The sequence below is a fragment of the Callorhinus ursinus genome, unplaced genomic scaffold (assembly GCF_003265705.2).
Source record: "Callorhinus ursinus isolate GAN/ISIS: 27379988/994484 unplaced genomic scaffold, GSC_fseal_2.0 scaffold90, whole genome shotgun sequence".
NCBI lineage: Eukaryota > Metazoa > Chordata > Mammalia > Carnivora > Otariidae > Callorhinus > Callorhinus ursinus.
In genome coordinates, this window is record NW_027397152.1 from 582,567 (window position 1) to 610,212 (window position 27,646).

The following is a 27,646-nucleotide window of genomic DNA, read 5'->3' on the forward strand; positions in this document are numbered from 1 at the left end:
CCTGGGTGGCTCAGTCAGTTAAGCATCTGCCTTCGGCTCAGGTCATGATCCCAGGGTCCTGGGATTGAATCCTAAATCAGGCTCCTTGCTGAGTGGGGAGCCTGCTTCTCCCTCTGCCTGCGGCTCCCCCCTGCTTGTGCGCTTGTTCTCTCTCTCTCTCTCACTGACATATAAATAAATAGTTAAAAAAAAAAAGTTCACAAAAGTGGCGATCACATCTCCAGTTCTTACCAATCTGGTGACAGCAAAGGCCCAAAAAGAATAGGAGAATACAGCTATTACGAGTCATTTAGTACCAAAACCAAGGGGCTTAGTGGAAGGTGTAGATAGGAATCTGGCCATAGTCAGCTGAGGGACAGTGGAAGGTACAGACAGGATGAGGATATTTATCAAGATGGCAGCTCTGAGACAACAGGTAACAATGAAAGCAAGCAAAAAGCAGGATTTGACTATTTTTGTACCAACATTCCACTTTATAAATACATCCACGAACAAAGGGATCATTATCTTAAGACACCAACAGAAGAGGAACTAAATGAAGACATGAGAAGAAAAACATAAAGCACAGGAATTTATTGTAAAAACTTCTTTTTGAGGACAGTTATCTCTCCTTTTCTTTAAATATGTAAATCTACTTTAATCCTTCTACTTAGTGTTAATCTTCTTTTAAAGGATAGTGTGTATTTGTCCTCCTCAGTTAGCATATGTTAGCAGTGTAAGTTTAAATTTTAATAATATTATTAAAAATGTCGTGTGGGGTTCATTAGAGTGTTAAAGATGAGAGTTCAAGTTCTAATGTTTCTGCAAATTTTGATATTACACATGACTCTTTAAGGAGATGTATTAGGTGTTACAGCATCATCACATAACTGTGACAGAAATTCCTTTGAATTTATAGACCAAGCGTCCAAGTCTCTGGTTTCAGACTATGCAGATGCGTAAAAATTGCCAATAAAAATTTGTGAACAATATGTCTTGCCTCTTTCCTGCTCCATTACCCAACTTTATAAATGGTAAGACTGGACACTGGTCCAAAAATGCAGAGAACTAATGACAGAGCTCTGGAGAACAAAAACGTTTAAGCACTGGCCAAGAAAGAAGAACCCTCAAAAAAGCCTGAAAGAGGGTGTGAAAATCAGATTGTAATTGAAGAGTGAAAGAAAAATCAGATTGTGTTGAAGAGTAAATGGAAGGTGAAGGACAGGGAGTGCTCAGTGCTCTTTTAAGGAGTTAGGTTATGAAGGAGTGGAAAGAGTTAGATGATGGACATAAATTAGATGACAACTTATCATCACTCCCCTCATCTCAAGCCTTCTCTTTCTCTTTTATTGCTTTTCCTAGTGTGTACACCACCATACACACAGTCATCCAAGCCGGAGCCTTGATTACATCCATTCCCTTGCCTCTCACCTAACTGATCTTCCTTGTTCACCTCATCTCCCTATGGTCAAGCATCACCATAGCAGTGAGTTATATCTTGTCTCTCCTCTACTCAAAACCCTGCAAAATAAATAAGCTGACTATGCAGTGCGTTAGAAGTACATGCCAAATTGAGTGGTCAGGGAAGGTGATACTTGAACAAGCACTTGAAGGACATAAAGGCTAAAACGAAGTGAATATTTGGGAGGAAAGCATTCCTGAAAACAGTCCTAAGGAAAGAGTATGCCTGGAGGTTTTGGTGAATAACAAGGAAGTACTATGGCTTCAGCAGAGTCCATGATGAGAGAGAGAGCTGGAGGAGAGAAAGTCAAAAGGAAACAGGACCTGATCAGTGTCATACTCATCACATTCACACTAAAGTATCCAACCCTCTTGGAAAAAGAGAGAGAGAGAAACCAAGAAACAGAAACAGACTCTTAACTATAGAAAACACACTGGTGGTTACCAGAGGGGAGATGGGTGGGGGGATGGGTGAAATAGGTGATGGGGATTAAGGAGTGCACTTGTCGTGATGAGCACTAGGTGATATATGGAAGTGTTGAATCACCATATTGTACACCTGAAACTAATATTACACTATATGTTAACTAACTAGAATTTAAATAAAAACTTTTAAAAAGTATCCCTCCCTCTCTGTCTCTGTCTCTGTCTCTGTCTCTCTCTCTCACACACACACACACACACACACACACACACACACACACACACACAGGCAAAGGCTCTAGATCTGACTTCCAACAACCAAGGGCTCTATATCTTAGCTCTTCCTTCCCCATACCTGAAGCTCAGCTGTCACCCCAATATCACCCATGCTAACAGGTGTTCTGCATCACCTTTATAACACTTGGAGGGTCCCTGAGAACCACTTTCATCACTCTCCTCCAACTGCTTGCTATGATTGACCAGATCTACATGCAGAAAGCCTCAGGTAGGCGCAACAAGAGATACAGACTATGAACAGTCATGCCAACAAGAGCATTAAAAGGCAAATTAAGGAGATGAACACACACTAGAGAATGATATTGACAGAATAAATAAGAGGATACAAGTAAGAATGACCTCTGGGTTCTCAGCATCTGAAGCATTTTTTAGAACTTGGAGGAGCAAAGGGAAAATACCAACAGGACAGAGAGAAACAGCTGAAGAGGAAGACCAATACTCAAGTAGAGTATGTTCCAGGGCCTGGGGCTGGAGCTAAAAGATATATCACCGTGCCTGCCCCACTCCCTAGAGAATAGATACCAAACTATAAAATTATATTACATTTATTTTTTATTTTTTCAGATAAGAGAAAAATGACCATACCTAGAAGGAACAATATGGAGGGAAATACCTACCGACCGGTTTTAGCTAACTTCTTTTGACTTCCCTTAACCTAAAGTCATGAGCATCAACATTCTCTGTTTGTTATGTCCCTGGTTTTTATGTAGTTTCCTCATTCATAAAGACTAAGCTATGAAGAATTGCCAGGAAAGGCACGGGAGATGTGAGAGAAGAGTAAAGAAAGAGCAAGGAGGAAAAGAGTTTTCCTAAGACCCAGCAGATGGTGCTATAAGAACATTACCTTCTGGACAAGGGTGAAAGTGAGTGCCCTGGGGCAGGAAGAGAACTTCACTGTTTTGATTCTTGGTTGTTTTTTTGTTTTGTTTTAAGATTTTATTTATTTATTTGACACACACAGAGAGAGAGAGCACAAACAGGGGAAGCAGCAGGCAGAGGGAGAGGGAGAAGCAGGCTCCCCACTGAGCAGGGAGCCCGATGCGGGGTTCCATCCCAGGACCCTGAGATCAGGACCTGAGCCGAAGGCAGACACTTAACGACTGAGCCACCCAGGCGCCCCGTGATTCTTGGTTGTTTTTTGTTGTTGTTTGTTGTTGTTGTTTTAGGTCAAACACTTTATTCTTCAAGAACAGCCCCCCAAACCCTGCCTTTTCTAAGACATGAATAGTCCCGCACTCCCTGGCTATTGCTAGGAAGAAGCAGATTTGAGTGTGAATCCCATCTTTTCCACTTAATAACTAAGTGACTTAAAACAAGTTACATATTTTCTCTGAGCCTCAGTTTTATCATCTGCAAAATGGAGGTAAGAACCCTACGTCATATAGTGGTTGTGAGGATTAATAAAATGATGAACATAAGTGTGCAAAGCACTGTGCTTGGCATAAAGGGGAACGTAATTTTCTTTCTTCTGCCAAAATGCGGAGGTACTAAAAAACCTAGAATGTGGCACATAGCATAAGAAATTTCTTTTCCTGGGGCGCCTGGTGGCTCAGTCATTAAGCGTCTCGTCTGCCTTCAGCTCGGGTCATGATCCCAGGGTCCTGGTATGGAGCTCTGCATCGGGCTCCCTGCTCGGCGGGAAGCCTGCTTTTCCCTCTCCCACTCCCCCTGCTTGTGTTCCCTCTCTCACTGTCTCTCTCTCTCTCTGTCAAATAAATAAATTAAATTAAATTAAAAAAAAAAGAAATTTATTTTCCCAAACACTGTCACCTCCAAGGGGAAAACCATGAACCAGACTTATGAGGAGGGAGTCTTCATGCTCACCCTTTTACTGTGGAGTACATACTCTGGTAAAATCATGACTCTCTGTTTGGGAAAGGATTTTTGTGATAATCTAGTCCAACTCTTACATTAGTAATGTTCAAAAGGGAATGAAGATGCCAAAACACACAATGAATATGCCTGTTTTCAGGACATGAAGCCCGGAAATAAAGCCCAACAAATCTCTGGTTGGTGACATTGGAGGATATTCAGAAAATGTAGCCCTGAAAGGGTTAAAACTGTTTCTATGATACATGGAAATATCTTTAATGCCCATCACAATAAATTCAATTACTTTGCAAAGAGCTCAATGCATTTTCAGTCAATGCAGAGGTTAAAACTTCCTTACATAAAGTCAAAATTTACCTCTCTTTCACAAGTGCACAAAGGTCCCTTGTTCTGTTCCCTTTACCTACCACCTCATGCACACTGACACAAACAGATCTGCACACTTCTCTCTCCCACAGGAATTCATGGTTCTGCTGCCCCACACTTCCCAGCCCTTCTCTTCCCTCTGAGACTCTCCTCTCCTGGGGAATCTTCCTGACAAGCAAATGCAGAGGAGGGTCAGGATTCACATTCATCCATTGTGACATGTGAAAGTAAGAAATTTAAATTGTCTATCATATGATCTCATTGATATGTGGAATTTGAGAAACAAGACAGAGGATTATAGGGGAAGGGAGGGAAAAATGAAACAAGACGAAACCAGAGAGGGAGACAAACCATAAGAGACTCTTAATCTCAGGAAACAAACTGAGGGTTGCTGGAGTGGAGGGGAATAGGAGGGATGGGGTGGCTGGGTGATGGACATTGGGGAGGGTATGTACTATGGTGAGCGCTGTGAATTATGTAAGACTGATGAATCACAGATCTGTACCCCTGAAACAAATAATACATTATATGTTAATAAAAAAAGAAATTTAAATTGTCAATAATTCAGTGTCAATAAAGTTTTACTGAAACACAGGTATGCTTATTTGTTTACACATCATCTATGAATGCTTTCATGCTACCAGAGCACAGCTGAGTAGCGGCAAAAAAGACTGTCCCACAAAGCCTAAAAGATATACTATCTGGCCCTTTACAGAAAAATTGTGCTAACCCCTCATTTAGGAGAACACTGGCTCCAAGAGCATGTTTCACCTGGAATAGTCTTTACCAGCAACCCCCTCTTCCCTCTGTGGCAACAACTGTTTCCTATAGGAAATTAGTCTTCACTCAGAAAATTCTACCTCCCCTCCATTCCCACAGTCTCAGTCACACCTTCAAAAAGCTCCCTCCTCTGACGGAAGCATGACAATCTGGCCCAAATTAGGCATCCAGAGGAAACACAGCCACAGAACGGATACTGACTCTGCAGCCCTCTGGGTACTTCTTAGAAAAAAACAGAGTGTCATATGGTTGAATTTGGAATCAGGCAATTTATCATTTACTAATAGTTGCTACCACTCCTTCCCAAATCCTAATGACTATATTGCACAAGCTTCAAGGCTATGTGACTTCACCCAGCTTCAGTGACATTCGTGCTATACATACAATTCACAATGGATGAAATGCAGAGTAAGGTCGCAGGGATAAGCAGAAAGCCACTTGTTGATTCCCAATGTTAAGATTCAGTTTCTATTCAGGTGAAATCATGTCCTCTGAGGTAAAGATGGCAATAGAGAGGGTAGACCCCAATCCTATGAAAAAGTAGAAGTTGGTCAATGCCAAGTACTATAGTCATGACCCTCACTCTTCTTTCAATTCAATTTGACAAACATTTACTAGGAACTTTTACGTGCCAAGCAATGTGCTGTGTCCCCCAGTGATATAGGTAATAATAATGCCCATTCCCTATTCTCAAGGAACTCACAGGATAGAAGTGATATAAACACATAGACAGATACATATGGTGTGCATACCCATCCACTGGTAAGAAAGGATATACACCAAATAACTACTGTTGTAGCTATTTCTGGGTAGTAAGGTTATTTCATTTGCTTTGCTTTGCTTATCTGTATTTTGTAATTTTTTATATTAAACAATTACAATAGTAAAACAATTTTAAAAGATTTTATAATATAGAATGATTGATACTACAATAAAACTATGAATAAGGTACACAATTATAACTCTCTTGAGTAATTCAAGAAATATTTCCTCCAGGATGTCTAAAGTAGATTTTGAAAAATGAAAATGAACTGTTCACTAGGCAGATAATGAGGAAAGATATTCCAAGAAAAAACATGAAATAGGATGGTATATTCAGGAAGGCTTAAGTAATTAATTACTGGTGAAGCATAAAGAACAGGGAGAGAAGCCACAGTCCAGATCATGAAATACCTTGGATACCATGCTAAAGAGCATGGATTTCTTTCTAAGGTTATATAGTGGTTAAAATGAAAGCTACATTGATGAATGGCCACTAAGGTATAGTAAATAAGATTAGGTAAAGAGACAAGAAGGCCTCTACAGTCATTACCGATTCAAAAGGAATGGTAATAATATCATGGGTAATAATATCATGGATGATACTTTGGCTGGAAATCCATACAAGAAAATATAGCTCAAAATGAGAGAGTTTGACTGGATGATCCTTAAGCTTCCTTTTAAACATCAGATTCCATGATTCTTGGACATTCGGTCCCTGATATTCCTGCACACATTCCATTCAACTTCAATTAAAGTCCATATAATTGGTTATCAATGCATTATGCTAGATACTTTGTTGAATATGCAAAGAGGTCTTTCTGCAGTGTCCAGAGACTCTGGCAGGTGGGGCTGATACTAGCCCAGATTTGGGAACTGCTAATGCAATCTCAGGTGAACATGTAAGGAAGTAAGAAGGCAAACAGCTGGGAGGTGGAGATGGAGGTGGAGGTGGAGCTGGGCTTATTTGGAAGTGAATCAGAACATCTCAAAGAGGAGCTCCTCCCTAAGATGGACCATTATTTCCCCTATAAAAAGGCCACTCTCCCCAACTAGCAGCACCCTGTAAGCTGCTCCAGTCTCATCCTACTTGTTTCTCTGGTGAACTAGGTAAGTGAACAGGAGTACTTTGGGCTACAAATTACAAGAATCCAGTATGTGCTCTAAGGCAAAAAGGCACTGGATACCAGTCTTCTTTTTAATGTACCTTGGGGACTTTGATATAATTTTAACTTTATTGAGAAGGAAAATAAAGAGATGACTGGGAATGATAGTACCTTCTTTCTTCAGGGTCATTTCCTTAAAGATCATGGGGCTTTAATGATCACTAGGCAGGTTGCTTCCTGAACTACTGAGCTTTTTCTCTCTGTTGTATAATCAGTAAAGCCTGAGAGTCAGTCCCTGTTTGTAATATGAAAACAGAAGTGGGCCCGTTAACACCTGCCTCCAGCTCCATATCACCTAGGCCTGTGTTGCCCACTTTGTGTACTTTCTCTGGCCTACAAGTTTTGAGGGTCTAGCTTAGCCACTGGTATCCCTTGGCTGGAGTCAGACATACCATGTGGATGACAGACCTGTCCCTCTTCAGTGATGGTTGGCACCTAGAGAGGAATTGAGGAAGTGGGTAGATTCGCACACCCAGGATTTCTCTAGCTCCAGAACAATGCTCATAAAATTATCCCTGGTAGAGGTGGGGAGCTCAAAACAGAAAGTCTTTGCTCCTACATTCATTCAGGAATGAAAATAAGAGATATAGATTCTGTTCCTAATTTCATCACTCTCTTGCTACATGGCTTGAACAAGTCTTTCAACTCTGGATTGGTTCTTGATTTCAAAAGATGAAATTAATCATGCTTGATTAATTCTGAACAAATATTACAAATGACTGGAACTATTTATGTATTTAAGCAAGAAAAAGGAATAATAAAAGGTGGGTCTCTCTCCTTTTTTTCCTTTAGGTTAAATTTACAAAAAAATGCCTAAACTCCTAAAAAGTATCGTCACTGTCATTGAGCTTTTCTACCAATATGCCACCCAGGATGGGGATTGTGACATGTTGAACAAGGCAGAACTGAAAGAACTTTTGGAAAATGAGTTTCATCAAATTCTGAAGGTAAGAACTCCAGGTCAGGACTGAAGACAGCTGCAATTCTCTTTTTCACCCCTTCGTACCTTTTTGTCACATGTGTCAAACTCCTATAGGACTCTCTCTACTTGGTGATAGAGAACAGGGTTTGGTAAAGGCTTGAAATATGATCAAAAGTTGACCCACATGGTTTCCAAAACATGACCAAGGGATGTGATCCTACTGAACAGACAAAATCCATAGATTATATAATGTCCTATCTGTGTGAGTAATTCTTATGGAATAAAATATTAAGATGGTTCTCAGGGGAAAAAAAGTACGTAAAGTGCATCTTCTTTCCTTTATTTGTAGTTCTTCAGCCCAGAACATCCTGACCACTGCCCATTTCTGAGACTGTGACACTACAAGTCCTCAGTTCAGGAAGTTAGCATCTTACTCCTAAATCATAAAATATCGTGACCACCATCTTAAAACGTCAGCTCTGAAAATAAATATTTGGGAGCTTAGATCTAGCTCTTGATTGTCAATTCATTATATTCAGCTGCCTACTAAATGTTTCTTATTTGGACTCCTAAGGGTGTAATTCAGTGTGTCAGATATGAAACCATTTTCCCTCCAAACTCTATCCTCCTATTTGCCCAAGGCAGAAATCTGGTTCCATTCATGGCTTCTTCTCTCAGCAAGCACCTCCATCCTCCACCCTCCATCTAATTCATCAATAGTCTCTCAAAACAGCCCATTTCTCTCCATCACTATTGCCAGTCCTCTAGCTCAGGCCCCCTTCTATTTCTAATCTCAGCCATAAGTGTAAATCTAATCTTTTCACAGCTCAATTCAAAATCCTTCAAAAGCTCCCACCTTTTTTTTTTTGACAGAGAGAGAGAGTGCTTACGCCAGGGGGTAGGGGGGAAAGGAGAGAGGGGCTGGGCTCCATCTCACAACCCTGAGATCATGACCTGAGCTGAAACAAAGACTCAGATGCTTAACCAACTGAGCCACCCAGGTGCCCCCAAAGCTCACAGCCTTTAAAATAAATAAAGTCCAAAGTTCCTTTACACAACTTAGAAGGCATGATCTGATCTCTGTTTCTCCAGCAATATCTCTTGACTATTGAGACTCAAAATGTAATAATCCTGAATTTCTTTCAGTTCTTCATATGAGCCATACATCCTCTAACCTCCAGCTTTGTTCATATTGTTCCTTCTGCCTGGAACAATCTTTTGCCCTCTCTCCCTCCTTTCCTACCCCTTCCTTTGGCTAAGTCTAACCCATACGTCAAAATACATCACTTTCTCCCATTAAGCTTCCTTGAACCCCCACTGGTTCTCCTGCGGTATACTTTCAGAAACATTATCACAATACACTGTAATTTTAAGTTTGTGTGTCTGTGCCACTAAACTTTAACTTCCATTTTGTCATAAAACAAACTTTTCACTACTTTATCCCCTGTACCTAACTCAATGCTAAGCAGATAGTAGGTGCACAATAAATCTTTGTTAAATGAATTAATGATAATAGCTGGGAAAATTTAAAAGTCATATATAATTATGCTAATCATATCTGACCTATTCTTTTTCATTTTTTAAAATTCCTATTTATAAATTAGCTAATCATATCTGACCTATTTCTTACAAAATATAATCGATCTCCTTGTTCCCTAACATCTTCCATTTGCATCTTCTAACAATTTCTCACTGCATTGTTCATTACATATTTCTTTCTTTCTTTCTTTCTGCTCAAGATAGAGCAGTCCTGCCTAAAGGACTAGGTGACTGAGCTCCACCTAAGTAAGCCAAACATTCACATTTCTACAATCTTCTTTCAAATGGTTAGCTGGGTATGTAGTCCATAGTGACATAGCTGCCCCTTGTACCTTGTTCCTATACAGAATCCAGATGATCCAGACACTATAGATATCATCATGCAAAATCTGGATCAAGACCATGACAAGAAAGTGGATTTTATTGAGTATCTTCTGATGATATTTAAACTGGCTCAGGCTTGTAATAAAATCATCGGCAAAGATTACTGCCAAGCTTCAGGGTCAAAGCAGAGAGACCACCATCACCAGCACCAAGAGGAACAAAGTGAAACAGAAGAGGACAAAAGGCAAAGTCATTCAAGGCCAAGTACAGGAGAGAATAATTCCTATTCCAGGGGCTCCAGAAGAAGAATTAAACACAGGTCTGGGTCCAGCTCCAGAGAAAGAGAGCATCAAGGAGGCTTATCTAGTTCAGAGCATAGGCAAAGCTCTGGGGAAAGAAGGAGAGAGTCAAGTTCAGGCCACTTCAAAGACAGTAAGAAAAACAGGCATGGCTCTCATCAACAAGAGAGGTCTGAGAGTCATTCTTCTGGTCAGAGGCAACATAGATCCAATTCAAGCGGTCAATCAGGACTTAGTAGACAACAAAAACAGTCTTCAAGCTATGAGGGATATAGGTCTGAATCAGGCCAGTCCATAAGCAATGGCAAAAATCAATCAAGCTCCTATGAGTCCTTTACTCAGAGAAAACATAGCAGCAACCCTAGTCATCAGTCAGGAGGTTATGGAAGAAAAAATCATGGCTCTGTGTCAGGCCAGTCCTCTAATTATGGAAAATATGGACCTGGTTCTAATCAGTCTTCTAGTGAGAAATACCATGAGTCTAGCTCAAGATCCAGTTTAGGTGAGTCATCAAGCTGTGGACAACATGGATTTAGATCAGGTCAGTCCTCTGGCTATGAACAACATAGATCTGGATCACATCAATCTTCTGGCTTTGGGCAACATGGGTCTGGCTTAGGTCAATCTTCTAGTTATGGGCAAAATAGTTCTACCTCAGGACAGTCATCAAGCTGTGGACACTATGGATCTGGCTCAAGTCAATCTTATAGCCATAGCCAACATGGGTCCAGCTCAGGGGAGTCTTCTCGCTATGGACGACATAGGTCTGGCTCAAGTCAATCTTCTGGCCACAGCCAACATGGGTCTGGCTCAAGAGAGTCTTCTAGCTACGGAAAACATAGGTCTGGCTCAAGTCGATCTTCTAGCCCCAGGCAACATGGATCTGGAACAGGCCAGTCTTCTGGCTTTGGGCAACATGGGTCAGGATCAGGTCAGTCTTCTAGCCACAGCCAACATAGGTCTGGATCAGGCCAGCCTTCTGGCTATGGACGACACAGATCTGGCTTAGGTCAGTCCTCTAGAAATGGTCATCATGGGTCTGGATCAGGTCAGTCTTCTGGCTTTGGGCAACATGAGTCTAGCTCAGGAGAGTCTTCTGGCACTGAGCATGGATCTGGCTCAGGTCAATCATCAAGTTCTGGACAGCATAAATCTGGATATGGTCAATCCTCTAGCTATAGACAACATGGTTCTGCTTCTGGACAGTCATCAAGCTGTGGTCAACATGCATCTGGATCAGGACAGTCCTCTAGCTATGGCCAACATAAGTGTGGCTCAGGCCAGTCTTCTGGCTATGATCAACACAAATATGGCTCTGGTCAGTCTTCTGGATATGATCAGCATAGATCTGGATCAAGCCAATCTTCTGGTTTGGGGCAACATGGGTCTAGCTCAGGTCAGTCTTATGGCTTTGGGCAACATGAGTCTAGCTCAGGAGAGTCCTCTGGCACTGAGCATGGATCTGGCTTAAGTCAGTCATCAAGCTCTGGACAGCATGAATCTGGATATGGTCAATCTTCTAGCTATGGACAACACGGTTCTGCTTCTGGACAGTCATCAAGCTGTGGTCAACATGCATCTGGATCAGGACAGTCCTCTAGATATGGTTATCATGAATCTGGATCTGGTCAGTCTTCTAGCTATGGCCATCAAGGGTCTGGATCAGGTCAATCTTCTGGCTTTGGGCAACATGGGTCTGGATCAGGTCAATCTTCTAGCTATGGTCACCATAGGTCTGGATCAGGACAGTCTTCTGGCCATGGTCAGTATGGTTCTGGCTCAGGTCAGTCCTCTAGCTATGGACAATACGGTTCTGCTTCAGGACAGACATCAAGCTGTGGTCAACATGAATCTGGATCAGGTCAGTCTTCCAGCCATGGCCTACATAGATCTGGCTCAGGTCAGTCCTCTAGATACAGTTATCATGAGTCTGGATCAGGTCAGTCTTCTGGCTGTGGGCAACATGAGTCTGGATGCAGTCAGTATTCTAGCTATGGCCAGCATGGGTCTGGATCAGGTCAGTCTTCTGGCTATGGCCAACATGGGTCTGGATCCAGTCAGTCTTCTAACTATGGTCAGCATAGGTCTGGCTCAGGTCAGTCTTCTGGCTTTGGGCAACACGGATCTGGTTCAGGTCAGTCTTCTGGCTTTGGGCAACATGAGTCTGGATCTAGTCAGTCTTCTGGCTTTGGGCAACATACGTCTGGCTCAGGTCAGTCTTCTGGCTTTGGGCAACATGGGTCTGGATATGGTCAGTCTTCTGGCTTTGGGCAACATGGGTCTGGATCTGGTCAGTCTTCTAGTTATGGCCAACATGGGTCTGGCTTAGGTCAGTCTTCTGGCTTTGGGCAACATGGGTCTGGATCCAGTCAGTCTTCTAGTTATGGCCAACATGGGTCTGGATCTGGTCAGTCTTCTGGTTTTGGGCAACATGGGTCTGGATCTGGTCAGTCTTCTAGTTATAGCCAACATGGATCTGGCTCAGGTCAGTCTTCTGGCCTTGGGCAACATGGGTCTTGCTCAGGTCAGTCTTCTGGCTTTGGGCAACATACGTCTGGCTCAGGTCAGTCTTCTGGCTTTGGGCAACATGGGTCTGGATCTGGTCAGTCTTCTGGCTTTGGGCAACATGGGTCTGGATCTGGTCAGTCTTCTGGCTTTGGGCAACATGGGTCTGGCTCAGGTCAATCCTCTACCTATGGACAATACGGTTCTGCTTCAGGACAGACATCAAGCTGCAGTCAACATGAATCTGGGTCAGGCCAGTCTTCTAGCCATGGCCAACATAGATCTGGCTCAGGTCAGTCCTCTAGAAATGGTTATCATGAGTCTGGATCAGGTCAGTCTTCTGGCTTTGGGCAACATGAGTCTAGATCCAGTCCGTATTCTAGCTATGGCCAGCATGGGTCTGGATCAGGTCAGTCTTCTGGCTATGGCCAACATCTGTCTGGATCAGGTCATTCTTCAAGCTATGGGCAACATGGGTCTGGATCAGGTCACTCTTCTAGCTATGGCCGGCATGGGTCTGGATCAGGTCAGTCTTTTGGCTATGGCCAACATCGGTCTGGATCAGGTCATTCTTCAAGCTCTGGGCAACATGGGTCTGGATCAGGTCAGTCTTCTAGCTATGGCCGACACAGGTCTGGCTCAAGTAGATCTTCTAGCCATAGCCGACATGTGTCTGGCTCAGGACAGTGTTCTAGTTCTGAACAATATGGGTCTGGCCCATGCCATTCACCTAGCTCTGAGCAGTGTGGTTCTAGATTTGGTCAGTGTTCTAGCTCTAAGCAATATGGATATGGCTCATGTCACCCATCTACCTCTGGACAATGTGGTTCTGGATCTGGTCAGTATTCTGGCTCTAAACAGTACAGATCTGGTTCGTGTCACTCATCTAGCTCTGGGCAATGTGGTTCTGAATCTGGTCAGTGTTCTAGCTATGAGCAACATGAAACACAAGGGAGATGTAGGTCAAGTTCAAGTGGAACTCATGAGTACAGCAGACCCAAAATGCACTCAATCCCTAATCAATCAAGAAGCAATAGCCAGGAATGGTTAGAGTGTGGCCAAAAAGAAAGAGGTAGGAGTTATGGCCTACCAGGTAGTGGGCGACAATCAAGAACATGTAGGCAACAAAGCCAAGGATGGAGCCAAGGTCAATGGGAATCTGACTGTATCCATTCAAATTGTAATAAAGGGCAATCAAGACACAGTTATAGACAAGTAGAAAGCTCCTCAAGTTGTGGCTCTGGACAATTTACACCCTCCTATGGACAGTCTAGATCCAACACTGCAAATACATTGTTAATTTGCAAGGAGGGTAATAGACAAGGTGACTATTGTTGTAAGAGAGGAGGAGATAATTGTGCAAGGGGAAGTACCGGCCCAAGTTCCCAGAGTTTCCCTAGCAGCACGCCACTCTATGAGTACATCCAAGAGCAGAGGTGCCAATTCTAGGGATGAATAAACAGAAGTGAAATTAATTCAAGTAGCCATTTAAGAACTGCAAAACTGTTACAGATAAGCAATCCATTATAAAACTGCTTTTAAAAGTGGGTATATCTATTTCTTCTTCTAAACATGCACTCTATTCCTTGTTATTAATCCCTCAGAAGAATGTAGGGTATGTGGGCACTTTGTTAGGAAACACTGAGTTGAACAAATTATGTGCGGGAGTCACTTTGAAAGAATAATACAAAGCATATGAGAAGCATGGGGTTTAGTTGAGGTATCTTTTTGAGAGCTCATTACTAAAGCTTTCATCTTAAGTCTAAAGAACAAAGTATTAGAAATGCATTACCAGTTCTGGGGCCAAAGCCTCTCTTATAGCAACATGGACCATAATTGTGGTATCCCCCACATTGGACAGTGACAGAATGGGGAATATTCTAAAAGCAAAAATGCAGCATTGATTGTCTCCTTACTTATCAAAACCACCAAGACCCTATTCTTGGGTAAATCTTTAATCAGTAAGTTAACAAGTGGCATTTAAAAAGTGGCCCCAGGAATTTCTCCCTTGCCAGTGAGGAAGAGCATTCTTTCTTAAAGAGCAGGGATGGACGCTTCAGGATTAAAGGATCCAAATGTGGACTCTAACTTGGTTTCAGCAAGAAAGTTCTTGCCCCCTGCTCCTAAGAATTTGCCCCAGGTTAAAAAAGGAAGAGCAAATGGTGAGCGCTGTGAATTGTGCAAGACTGTTGAATCACAGACCTGTACCTCTGAAACAAATAATACAATATATGTTTAAAAAAGAAGAAGAAGAAGAAGAAGAAGAAGAAGAAGAAGAAGAAGAAGAAAGCAGGAGGGGAAAAATGAAGGGGGGGAAATCGGAGGGGGAGATGAACCATGAGAGACGATGGACTCTGAAAAACAAACTGAGGGTTCTAGAGGGGAGGGGGGGAGGGGGGATGGGTTAGCCTGGTGATGGGTATTAAAGAGGGCACATTCTGCATGGAGCACTGGGTGTTATATATAAACAATGAATCATGGAACACTACATCAAAAACTAATGATGTAATGTATGGTGATTAATATAACAATAAAAAATTAAAAAAAGAAGAGCAAAAGCATGGAAATACAATGTCTCCAACTACTTTGGTCTTCCCACATAGGAAAATATCATTTGTGCCCAGATGGAAAGGAAGACTATCTGCCACTGCTATATAGTTCATTGGTTTTACTATAATATATTTGTTTCAAGTCTTTGGATCTAAATAACTGGATTGCATTAATAATAATAAATAATGGTGATCAAATACTGAGGTCTGTGTCATCTCTGCTTCATTTCACTTCTCACACATAGGTGGTCAGACTAGAAATTAACTCAAAAAGCTTTTCTCCAAGGTCCTATCCTTCACAAACAACCCAGATTATATAGAGAATTTTTAAAATTTAAGGATAAGACAAATAACTCAATTTAAGAATGAGCAAAAGATCTAAATGAACACTTAACCAAAAAAAGCTGTACAGAGGGGCGCCTGGGTGGCTCAGTCATTAAGCGTCTGCCTTCGGCTCAGGTCATGGTCCCAGGATCCTGCTCCGCGGGAAGCCTGCTTCTCCCCCTCCCACTACCCCGGCTTGTGTTCCCTATCTCACTGTTCTCTCTCTCTGTCAAATAAATAAATAAATAATCTAAAAAAAAAATGATGTACAGATGGCCAACAGGCACATGAAAAGATGCATGATGTCATTAGTCATCAAAGAAACGCAAGTTAAAACATAATGAGATACTACTACACACCATGAGAATGGCCAAAAGTAAAAACACCGGCAACACCAGGTGTAGATATAACAAGTGGAAAAATAAAATGGCATAGTCACTTTGGAAAATAGTGTGGCAAGTTCTTATAAGGTTAAATATACCTGACTATATTACCCAACAATTCTGCTCCTAGATGGGATGAAAACATATGTTCACATGAAGAATTTTACATGAATGTTCATAGCAGATTTAATAATAAGAGCCTGAAACTAGAAACAACCCAAAAGCAACCAATGAACAGATAAACAAACGTGGTGCAACGATACAATAAAACACTATTTAGGAAGGAAAAAAGAATTAACTATTGATATACAAGATGGATGAACCTCAAAAACATTATACTGATCAAAAGAAGCCAGACACAAAAGAGTACACACAATATGATTCCATTTACATGAAGCTTACTAAAGATAAAAACAGAAAGTAGGTTAGTGGTTAACTAGGAATGGGGGTAGAACTTATGATTTATGAATAGGCTAGAAAGAGGAACACAAAGGAGCACAAGAGTGATGGAATTGTTCTACAAATGCACTTTATCATATGAAAGCTATATCTCAATAAAGTTGATTTTGTTTCAAGTCTTCACAAGGCTTTTCGTGAAACTTGATACACTAATTCCAATTTTTTTTTATATATAGAAGAACAAAGAATTAAAAATGACTTGGGTTGGCTCAGTTGGTTAAGCATCTGCCTTTGGCGCAGGTTATGATCCCAGAGTCCTGGAATCGAGCCCTGCATGAGGATCCTTAATCAGCGGGGAGCCTGCTTCTCCCTCTCCCTCTGCCTGCCGCTCCCCCTGCTTGTGCTCTCTTGCTATCTGTCAAATAAATAAATAAAATATTTTTTTAAAAATGACCAGGACAACGACATGGATGGAACTGGAGGGTGTTATGCTGAGTGAAATAAGTCAATCAGAGAAAGACATGTATCATAGGACCTCACTGATATGAGGAATTCTTAATCTCAGGAAACAAACTGAGGGTTGCTGGAGTGGTGGGAGGTGGGAGGGATGGGGTGGCTGGGTGATGGACATTGGGGAGGGTATGTGGTATGGTGAGCGCTGTGAATTGTGCAAGACTGTTGAATCACAGATCTGTACTTCTGAAACAAATAACGCAACATATGTTAAGAAAAAAGAAAAAGAAGATAGCAGGAGGGGAAGAATGAAGGGGAGTAAGTCAGAGGGGGAGATGAACCATGAGAGACGATGGACTCTGAAAAACAAACTGAGGGTTCTAGAGGGGAGGAGGGTAGGGGGATGGGTTAGCCTGGTGATGGGTATTAAAGAGGGCACATTCTGCATGGAGCACTGGGTGTTATGCACAAACAATGAATCATGGAACACTACATCAAAAACTAATGATGTAATATATGATGATTAACATAATAAAAAAAATTTTTAAAAATGACCAGGACAATTATTAAATAAGAAAGAGGAAAGTCATCAGATTTAAAAGATATTACAAAGTTATATTATTTAGGACAGTATGTAATTGTTGTAAGAACAGACACATAGAACAGTGGAATATCCAGAAACAGACCCATACACACCTCATATATAACAGTAATGACTCCACATCTCAGTGGGAAAAGACAAACTTTTCAATAAATAGTGCCACCATCACTGGTTTTCCATGTGAAAAAAATTATACCTCCATTTCATATGCCATACACAAAATCAATTCCAAGTGAATTAAAGACCTAAAGTGTGATAAGCCAAACATTTTTATATGTTAAAGAAAATATAGGATAATATCTTTATGACTTCAAAGTAGATTGAAGTCTTGAACAAGAAATATAAAAACCACAAAGAAAAAATTCATGAATTTTACTACAATTAAATTCTAAATGTCTGTAAAAGACATTTTACAATCAAAAGACACTCTCAAAATATAAAAAAGACAAGACAAGACTAGGATAAAACTTTTGCAATGCCTGTAGACAACTGACTAATAGCCAGATTCTACAAAGAACTTACAAATATCAAATTAGGAAAAAACAGCCAAACTTATAAAAATTCTCCAAAATAGAAATCTGAATGGCCAAGTGGCATTTTTAAAATGATTCTCAGGGGAACAGAAAATTAAAACACAATGAAATACCGTTTCATAACCATCAGATTAGAAAAAACTAAATTCTGACAATATCCAGTGTTGGAGATGACATGGAGCAATAAGGTCCAAACTGGTAACCACTTAGGAAGCAATTTGGCAACCACACAAGAGTCACCAAAATGATAAAGAAGATGTGGTATATATACACAATATATAGCAGACTCAGGATGAGTTGTTTGTACCTCTCTAACTGTCTAAGAGAATTTAGATGGGAAACCTGTACCAGGGAGACAGCTATTACCAGAGACCACTTTTTATATCAGAAAGACTTATCTGCATGGCATGGCAACCATTTGCTCTTCTTGTCTTTCCGTGAATTGCCTTCCTCCCCACTGAAGCCCCAGACCTGATCTCCTTAGCTCAGGATGGTATACAAACCTGAACTGCCTGACTGCTTTTGAGTCTCATATTTTTATGGGGCTCCCAAACATAGGAAATTAAATTTTTTTCCTGTTACCCTATCTTATGTCAACTTAATTATTAGGGCAGCCAAAGAACCTAGAAGGGAAGAAGGGAAAAGTTTTCTGCTTCTACTTGATTATATATATATATATATATGCATATATATATATTTATATTTATATATATACACACACACATACATACATATATCTCAACATGAACAAGTTCCCAAAATAGAATATTTAGTAAAATAGTTGTAAAACATGTATATATAGTGTGATACCATTTACTTAGCCTTACAACATACATAATAATCTCATACATTGTTTGTAGTTATTAACTACATAATTGGTAAATTATAATTTATTAATTTATTTATAATTTATAAATCCTTATGGAAATGTTAAACACCAAATTCAGGATAGTGGTTACCTCTGGAGAGAGTGGTGATGGGTACTGAGGAGGGCACTTAAGATGAGCACTGGGTATTACATGAATCACTAAATTCTACTCCTGAAACTAATATTACACTGTATATTAACTAACTAGAATTCAAATAAAAACTTGAAACAAAAAAGAAAGGAAGGAAGGAAAAACTTCTTTCAAAAAAAAAGAATAAACAAGGCCAACAGTGTTCTTTTTCTTAAGATTCATTGATTGATTGATTGATTTGAGAGGGAGAGAAAGAATCCACAAGCAGACTCCCTGTTGAGTGCAGAACACTACATGGGGCTTGATCCCAGGACCCTGAGATCGTGACCTGAGAGGAAACCAAGAGTCAGCCGCTTAACTGACTGAGCCACCCAGGTGCCCCATTAAGCAAAAAGATGTCTATTATATTATTCCCTACACTTATTTGTAAACCTCAAATTAGTTCACAAGAAAAAGGAGGACACAAAGATCCATGTTAGAATGCCCATCAAGGACTGCTCAAGGGAGAAAGTACTCTACCAAGCTAGCGCATAGACTATCTGGTCCAGCATGTCCCAGTTGTTGAAATGTATCTATCAGTACGTCAGTGCCTGATGATAGTCATCATCTGAATCACACAACCAAAACTGTCTGGCTCGACTTGAAACTCACCAGGGAGCCTTGTAATTTTTGGCTTCCTATAATTTTCCCAAAAAGAAAAGGCATTCACCAGCCATTCGCTAACATAGACACCTAGTGTTTCTGGCAGTGCATTTCTGACTTTCTGACTCTCTCTTGGCATTCTGGTTTTCTTACTTCAGTTCCTGGTGAGTTTAGTTACAAAGAAACAGCTTTCGTGAGTCTAATCAACTCTATGACAGTAGTGCAACCTATCTGAGTCTACAAGGATGATGACCAAACCCTGACCCCTTTTCCAGGCAACAGCCCAAACTTATTCTTTGCCTCTTCCAAATGTTGAGAGTTCTGGAGAAAAAAAAAAAAATTATTCTAGTAAGAGAAAGCAAAGAAATTTCATATAAATGCCTTGTTGTATAGCTAAGCCCATTTTTCATGTGTTTCTCTTCTCTTTGTTATGACTACAGAATCTAAAGGTAGAAGCCGAAGGTCATTGCTTTAGGCAAGATCTTATAGGGTCTCAATTCCTTGTCCAGAATCTGGATCTCACTTTTGAAGGTGAAGAAAATCAACTATTTTTCTGTACACTCAGATGTAACCAAGCTCTGAAAGACAGAGTCATAGTTAAGCAAAGTCTTAAGGATCTAATTTACTAACTACAAAATACATGCACATTGGGAACAGGAACCAGTTGTCTACCATGGGGTATACCCTTCCAATGGATAGATTCATTTAAGAGATATCAGAGGTTGTTAAATGAGCTTTAGAGCAAAAGAGTTTTATTCTCAAAATGTTGCTCTATCATGCTATGATAACCTGACAATTTTAACAATTTGTCCTAAAAGGAAAAGACAGTATGAAACTAACATCTTTATTGAGTACCATGTGAGGGGGGGAATATTAAATTATGTTTTATATATATTATTTAGTATATTATTCATTGCTTAGTTTCATTCTCATAACAACCCTGTGACAAGAGGTGTTTTTATATTCATTTTATTGAAGAGGAAAAGAAGACTCGGAAAGGTTAAGTGACTTCCTTACATTAGTAGAGCCAGGTTGAGACCCAGATCTGTCTGACACTGAAGAACATGAGTTGCTACCAGAAAGGTCTTCCACTCTAGTAATATTTCTCTTTAAACAACTACAGTTAACCCTTAAACAAGATGCAGGGTAGGCGTGCTGACCTCTCCCCTCCATGCACAACTGCAAACCCGCATGTAACTTCTGACTCCTCCAAAAATTGTATTACTAACAGCCTACTGCTGACCGCAAGCCTTACCAATAATATAAACATTCAAATAACACCTACTTTGTATATGTATAATATACCATATTCTTACAATCAAGTAAGCTAGAGAAAATGTTAAGAAAATCGTAAAGAAAATACATTTACAGTACTGTGCTGTATTTATCCAAAAAAATCCACACGTAAGTGGAGCTGTGCAGTTCAAACCCATGTTGTTCAAGGGCCATCTGTACAATTGAACACCTAAAACCAGAGCAGCACCCTCTTCTGGACACCGCTGGAGACACATCAATTAATATTCCTCTGACTCTCCTTTCCTACCCTCAATACAAGGATACTTAATGTCCTTGAGGGACACTTGAGAAATACCCTAGCTCATTAGCAACACACTTAAGAACAATTTCCAAGGGAGGATCCCTGCTACAGAGAACTCACGTCCTCACATTTTATCTATCTCATCACATTTAATGGTCCTCATTAGCTTCAATTCCAAGGGGTGGCATTTCTGACCTAGTCCTCCTTAGTGCAGGCCTCATTTGAAGTTCACTGTGGACTAATTAAAAACAACAACCCACAGTCTTGCACTCTTTTTTAAAAGACAAAGACCCTATATCCACTGCCCCCAACAGCCAGAATTCCCTGTCTCCGCCCTGCCCCACTACCTATTCCTGTGCTCTCCAACCCCCCCACCCTGTGTGCTCTACCCCATGGATGAAAGATCCCTGAGCAGCCCTCCCAGCTGCTGCTTGATCCTTATCTACAAGGCCTGAGCATTCCAGGTATTGAAGATCTTAAATCAGCAGGCACTCTGAGGCACATAGCTGGGACAATCTGCTATGCAATACTGCCAGACTTCACAGCAAAGGGCACTCCGTGTGCAGAGATATGGAGGAAATAGTATATTCAGGGACCAAAGAGAAGGTGTCTCTGACTGAAGCATGTAGGGCCAAGAAAGAGTATTGGGAACTGTGGCTGGAAAACCAAGCTGGAAACAAGCTCAAAGGGCTCTAAAAGGAGTTGACATAAGCAGAAAAGCCAGTGAAGGACATCGATAAAGATGAATCAAATTTTGTGCTTGAAGACAAGCACAAAAAAAGGGGTGTTCCAGAAACCAAAATGAGAATTCCCGTAAGTAATGGGCATGAACATAAAATGTAGTTAATAAAGTTATAATAAACAAAACCGTAGGGTATTGGTAGAAAAGTACACATCAACATAACTGAATAAGTAGTCCAGTATCATATCCTGATATACATATTTTTTAACTGATATGTGGAGTATCAGCTACACAGTCAATATATGTAAAGCACTTAGAAGTGTCTGGTCCACAGGAATCAACCAGTATATGTTAGTGGCTATCCTTATTACTATTTGTTGTTATGGTGGTTGTAATTATTAAAAATCAGTATGGAAAGGAAAGATTCCTTCAGAGTTCAGTGGTAAAGAGGAGAAGAGCAGGAAAGAAGCAGGCTTTACAAAGAAGGAAATTAAACTATATGCTGGAAACATACAAGACACTAAATTAAAAAAGTTATCAGTGAATAATATTGATAAGCCAAGGGGAAGGAGATTGTGAGACAGTAGGTACCAGAGAAACGGAAGTCCACTGCTGGCTGGAGGACCAAGAAGAAATGACAAAATGCAATCAAGAGCACATGGAGAGAAATCAGCCCTGAAAAGGAATTAGTGTACCTCACACTCTTGAGATAAAAATAAGAGAAAATATAACTAAGTCAGTGTTTCTAAAAAGGGGTCCTTTGGACGAGCTGCATCAGAATCAGCTGAGGTAATTATTTAAAAAGCAAATTCTTGGACTCCACCCCATACCCACTGAATCCAAACTTCTAGGAGATGGGGCCCAGCAACCTGCATTTGAATGCCCTATGATCCAGTGGCTTCCTTAGAGAAAAATGGAATTTAGGAAACTTCACATCCATTGGCCCCTATGGAGAAAACAAAACTGACCCCTTGCCCAGCCACAATTATGACTAAGCCCACCAGGTCCCAGAGTCAGAGAGGAAAAATCTTCTTTATGCCCTGAGATAAGCTAAAAATAAGGAAGAAGCTTCTACCTAGAATTAGTCTCCCCAAATCAATGAAGCCTTGAGCCCTTTCCTGTAAATTACTGTCTCCCTAACATGAAAAGCTTTCTCCCTGACATCTGCAATACTAACTTCTACAAGTATGATAATCATGTGGAGGAACTGCTGTTTTACCCACATGAACACACTAACTGTAACCTTGGTAACCTTGTGGCTCTTTTCCCTTTAAATATCTACGGTGTCATTTATTCAAGGAAACATTCTTCTTGAGACTGGGCTCCTAATGTTTTTTCAATTATTCCACCACCTTAATAAAGGAGAAGTGAAGTGATCTAAAAGGAAGATGGGAAGGGACGGAGGCTTGAAAAAGGCAGAAAAGGTGTGATACACCTGTTGAGGGTCTGAGAAAGGGCACCAACTAGGAATCAGAAAAGAGACTGCCAGGAAGTCTTCAGAGCCTAGATAAGGCTGCACATCATAAATGTGCAGAGAGAAGCTAACCCAGCACCCAACAACCTGGCAGAAGCAGCAAAGAAAATGAAGTTAGGTTAACCACAGGTTTGGAATGGGCAGGGCAGGTGCAAGGAAAAGTGAAGGGTTTCAAGGACACTTAATGTACAGGTATGGGAAGACGGGAAAGACACCTGTAGACGTCTCTTGGGCCCAAACTGTATGTGTGTGAAGAGAGGGATAAAGTTACAGGCAAATTTTCTTCTATATTCCATTTACTGTAGTAAGGATGGGCTTGCTAGTAGCAGCAACTTTTTGGGTAAAGGTAAATAACAATATGGAATATACTAGAAGCTATGTATCGATGTGAGGTTACCTATCCCTTTTTTACCTCACAACTCTTTGGAGCAGAGATCCTTAAACCAAGGTGTGCAAACTGAGATCTTTAAAAGTTGTCATGAGGCCAAGGACACACAATCTACCCATGATATAGTTCAGATTCAAATTCCAGTGTGACTTGACTGCAAAACTTGTTCTCAATCCATCCACTAGCCCACTGACCTCACCAGGAACAGCTAGGCTCCACTTTATAGGATAAAGGGAAACCAAATTTCTGGTAGAACAAAGGGTTGCAGGGAGTATTCTAAGAAAGAATTAAGAATATTGGGACTTTTTTAGCAACAGAAATGAAGAAAATGAGAGAAGCATAATGTGGGAGAATTAGCAGGGAGAGGAAAGCAAATAACACAGGCAGTAAGCAGCTGTTAATAAGAAATGTATCAGACTGTGGGCTGAAGAGTGTGTGCATGGGGAGGTGGGGGTGGAAAGAAGGAAGTGAGAGGAAGAAAAAATGAGCTCAGACCACTCGCCACTGTTATGTGAGACATCTCTCAAAGGAGGTGGAGGCCCTATCTAGATAAGAAGAGTCCTCATGACTGGCAGAAAGAGGTCACTCTTTTTTTTTTAAGATTTATTTATTCATGAGCAACAGAGAGAGAGAGAGGCAGAGGGAGAAGCAGGCTCCCTGCAGAGCAGGGAGCCCAATGCAGGATTCGATCCCAGGACCCTGGGATCATGACCTGAGCCGAAGGCAGATGCTTAACGACTGAGCCACCCAGGCATCCCAGAAGGAGGTCACTCTTACTGCACCCTTAATCCAAGCCTTTCCTTCTACCCACTTTGGGGAGCAGCCTGGGTGACTTGGTTTGCTCCTCTTTGCGATGCTTTCCCATTGCTCTGAATAATTCCAATTCCCTATAACATGACTGCGGTCCACAGTTTCAAAAGTGTGATTATAGGATCCAGGCTGGATATGAAAGAAAGCAAGAGGGAGACTGATAGACTGAAAAAATAGGGATGGGATAAAGAACAGGTTTATTTCAAAGTGCATACCCTCCCAACCAGCAGCTATAGTCCTGCTGTTATACCATAAAGGAATTTGCACGTGTAAGAAAATAATAATACCTAACATTTATGTAAAACTTACTATATGCTAAATGCTACTATATATAACTTTCTGATTACCCCTACTATACAACCCATGGGAGAGAATTCCATATTCCCATTTTACTGATGAGCACAGTGACGCACAGATTTTAAGCAGTTTGCTATGGTCACAATAGCTGGCATTTAAACCCTCACAGTTTGACTCTAAAGTTTTGTTTTGTCTTAACCCAAGGCACCAAAGATGGCTGTGAAATATGTCCCCTGTCCAGAGGTGCCCACAGGGAGTAAGTCCAAGAAACCCAGTCCACATCCACTTAACAATTCATGCATCCTGAGCACAAAGCTGCATCCACCTGAGAACTTTACTCTTTGCCCAGGCCCCTCCATTTGTCAAGCTGTGTGTTCAGAGGACTAGGTCCATGCAAAGAGGAAGCCTTTCTAATGCACACAAGGGCACCATAGAGTCTAGTCCACTGTAGAGTCTACTAGGGTAGTAGTCCCAACTTGCCACAGAGCTGTACAGACTGTTCTGTGTGGGAAGATATTTACAAGGGTGTTTAAAGCAGAACTCTTTGTAGTGATGAACTTGGAAAATGGATAAATTGCACTACATTCTTACATTGGGATACTATGGAGCACTTAGAAGGAACGGACTATTTGTTATGTACATGAAGATTTTCTCTTTTTATGATTTTATTTATTTATTTGTCAGAGAGAGAGAAAGAGCACAAGCAGGGGGAGCGGCGGGCAGAGGGAGAAGCAGGCTCCCCACTGAGCAGGGAGCCCAATGTGGGGCTCGATCCCAGGACCCTGGGATCATGACCTGAGCTGAAGGCAGATGCTTAACCAACTGAGCCACCCAGGCGTCCCTGTTGCACACATTTCTTAAAGATTTTATTTATTTATTTGACAGAGAGAGCGAGAGAGCACAAACAGGGGGAACAGTAGAGGGAGAGGGAGAGAGAGAAGCAGGCTCCCCGCCAAGCAGGGAGCCCAATGCAGGGCTGGGATCATGGCCTGAGCCGAAGGCAGACGCTTAACTGACTGAGCCACCAGGTGTCCCAGTACATGTAGATTTTCAAAGATAACACTGAGTGAAAATCAAGTTGCAAATTATGTACAGGAACAAAAAACAAGATTACTTTTTTTTAAAGATATTCTTTATTTATTTAACAGAGAGGGAGCACAAGCAGAGGGAGTGGAAGAGGGAGAAGCAGGCTTCCCCCTGAGCAGGGAGCCCGACGCAGGGCTGGATCCCAGGACCCTGGGATCATGATCTGAGCCAAAGGCAGATGCCTAACCAACTGGGCCACCCAGGTGCCCCAATATTATATTTTATATACACACACATACACATTCACCAAATTCATGATGGTGGTTACTTCTGATGAGGAAGGGAGATTAGAACAGGGGGAAGGGGACACCTGGGTGGCTCAGTCAGTTAAGCGTCTGCCTTCGGCTCAGGTCGTGATCCCAGGGTCCTGGGATCGAGTCCCGCATTGGATTCCCTGCTCAGTGGCGAGCCTGCTTCTCCCTCTGCCTGCTGCTCTCCCTGCCTGTGTTCCCTCTCTGACAAATAAATAAAATCATTTTAGAACCTGGGAAAGAGCACAGGAAAGAGACTTAAGTGTACCTTTAATGTTTTATTCACTTGAATAAGACTTGAAACAAATATGACAAAAAATGCTTATTGGTATTAATTCTTGGAGGCAGGCATGCAATTACTCAAAATAAAAATACAGATTATTTTTTAATAACAGACTTAGTGGGAACCTAGGAGTCACAGAGTTAGAAAGCTGTGCTGTGAGATCAGTAATTGGAATTTCATGGGGCACCTGAGTGGCTCAGTCAGTTAAGCATCCAACTCTTGGTCTCAGCTCAGGTCTTGATCTCAGGGTTGTGAGTTCAAGCCCTGCACTGGGCTCCACACTAGGCGTGGAGCCTACTTAAAAAAATAATAATAATAACTGAAATTTCAGGTTCATGGCTTTAGAGGTGGAATAATTGTGGGCGGCAGCAAGGTGTGGGGTGAGGCTGTTTGGGTGGCTGACGCTGAGTGGAGGTGGGAATCAATGGGGTAGAAGAAATTAAGGATCCAGATGTGTCATCAACATGGTTGTTGAAGTTTTCCAGAATGATGACAAAAGCCAGGGTGGAAAGAGACAGGTGCCAAAGTTCTCATTGAATATGGTTATAGGGCAAGGAGATTACTTGAGCTAAAAATGAGGATGGTAAGAGGGTGGAGTGTATGTGCGTCAGTGGAGGAGTGGCTGTTGAAAGAAGACACACGGTGCGCAGAAAGCATGCTTAGCCCACCTCCAGGCCGTACACAGTGCAGGGAGAAGGAGTGCCCTATACAGGAACTGCTGGAAAGCAGCGTCATTCAGGAACAGCCCGGTTTTAGTTAGGTGAGGAGATAAGTTACCTCAGAAATCCCACTGAAATTCTAATGGTATAATTCCATGATCTAAAACTATGAGTTCAACCAAAGAGCAATGGCAGGTTTTACTGGCAAACAAATAAGCAAAGAACTGGGTATGCTGTGTATTGGAAATAAAGCCACCAAGCACATCAAGGAGGAGGGAATGCTGAAGGAAATCACCAAAAAGCCAAAGGCCAGACAATCAGTGAAACTGTCAGGAAATCAGGTCAGCACTGAATGAATGAAAGGACCTGAGGGAGCAGGCAGAGAGATTCCAGAACATTGTAGGTGAAGAGGTGACTGGTTCAATGATGACTGTGATTCTGGAAACAGGTCTGCAGATGTATCAAGGAATGAATGGAGAGCGGGGCCTACCCAAGAAGAAACTTGAGGGTTAGAGTCCAGAATGGCCCCATGTGATGGGGAAAAACCAATATATGAGACTTAAATCCTCTTAGAGATAGAATTAGAAAAGTGACTAGACCAGAGTGTTGAAAAGGAAGACAGGCAAGAGCCCAGGAGGGGGACAGGGCTCGCTGGACACCCACGAATGCCCTCTCAGGCCATTTTC

At 41.4% G+C, this 27,646-nt stretch overlaps 1 protein-coding gene across 1 annotated transcript; it reads left to right on the forward strand.

Moving 5' to 3' along the window:
- The first annotated feature begins 7,870 nt into the window (after window positions 1–7,870).
- LOC112813307 (uncharacterized) lies at window positions 7,871–27,473 on the forward strand. Its single transcript, XM_073888439.1, has 3 exons — window positions 7,871–8,008; window positions 9,870–13,608; window positions 27,409–27,473. The coding sequence occupies exons 1-3, from the start codon at window positions 7,871–7,873 to the stop codon at window positions 27,471–27,473; spliced, it is 3,942 nt and encodes a 1,313-aa protein (XP_073744540.1).
- Window positions 27,474–27,646: the final 173 nt, after the last annotated feature.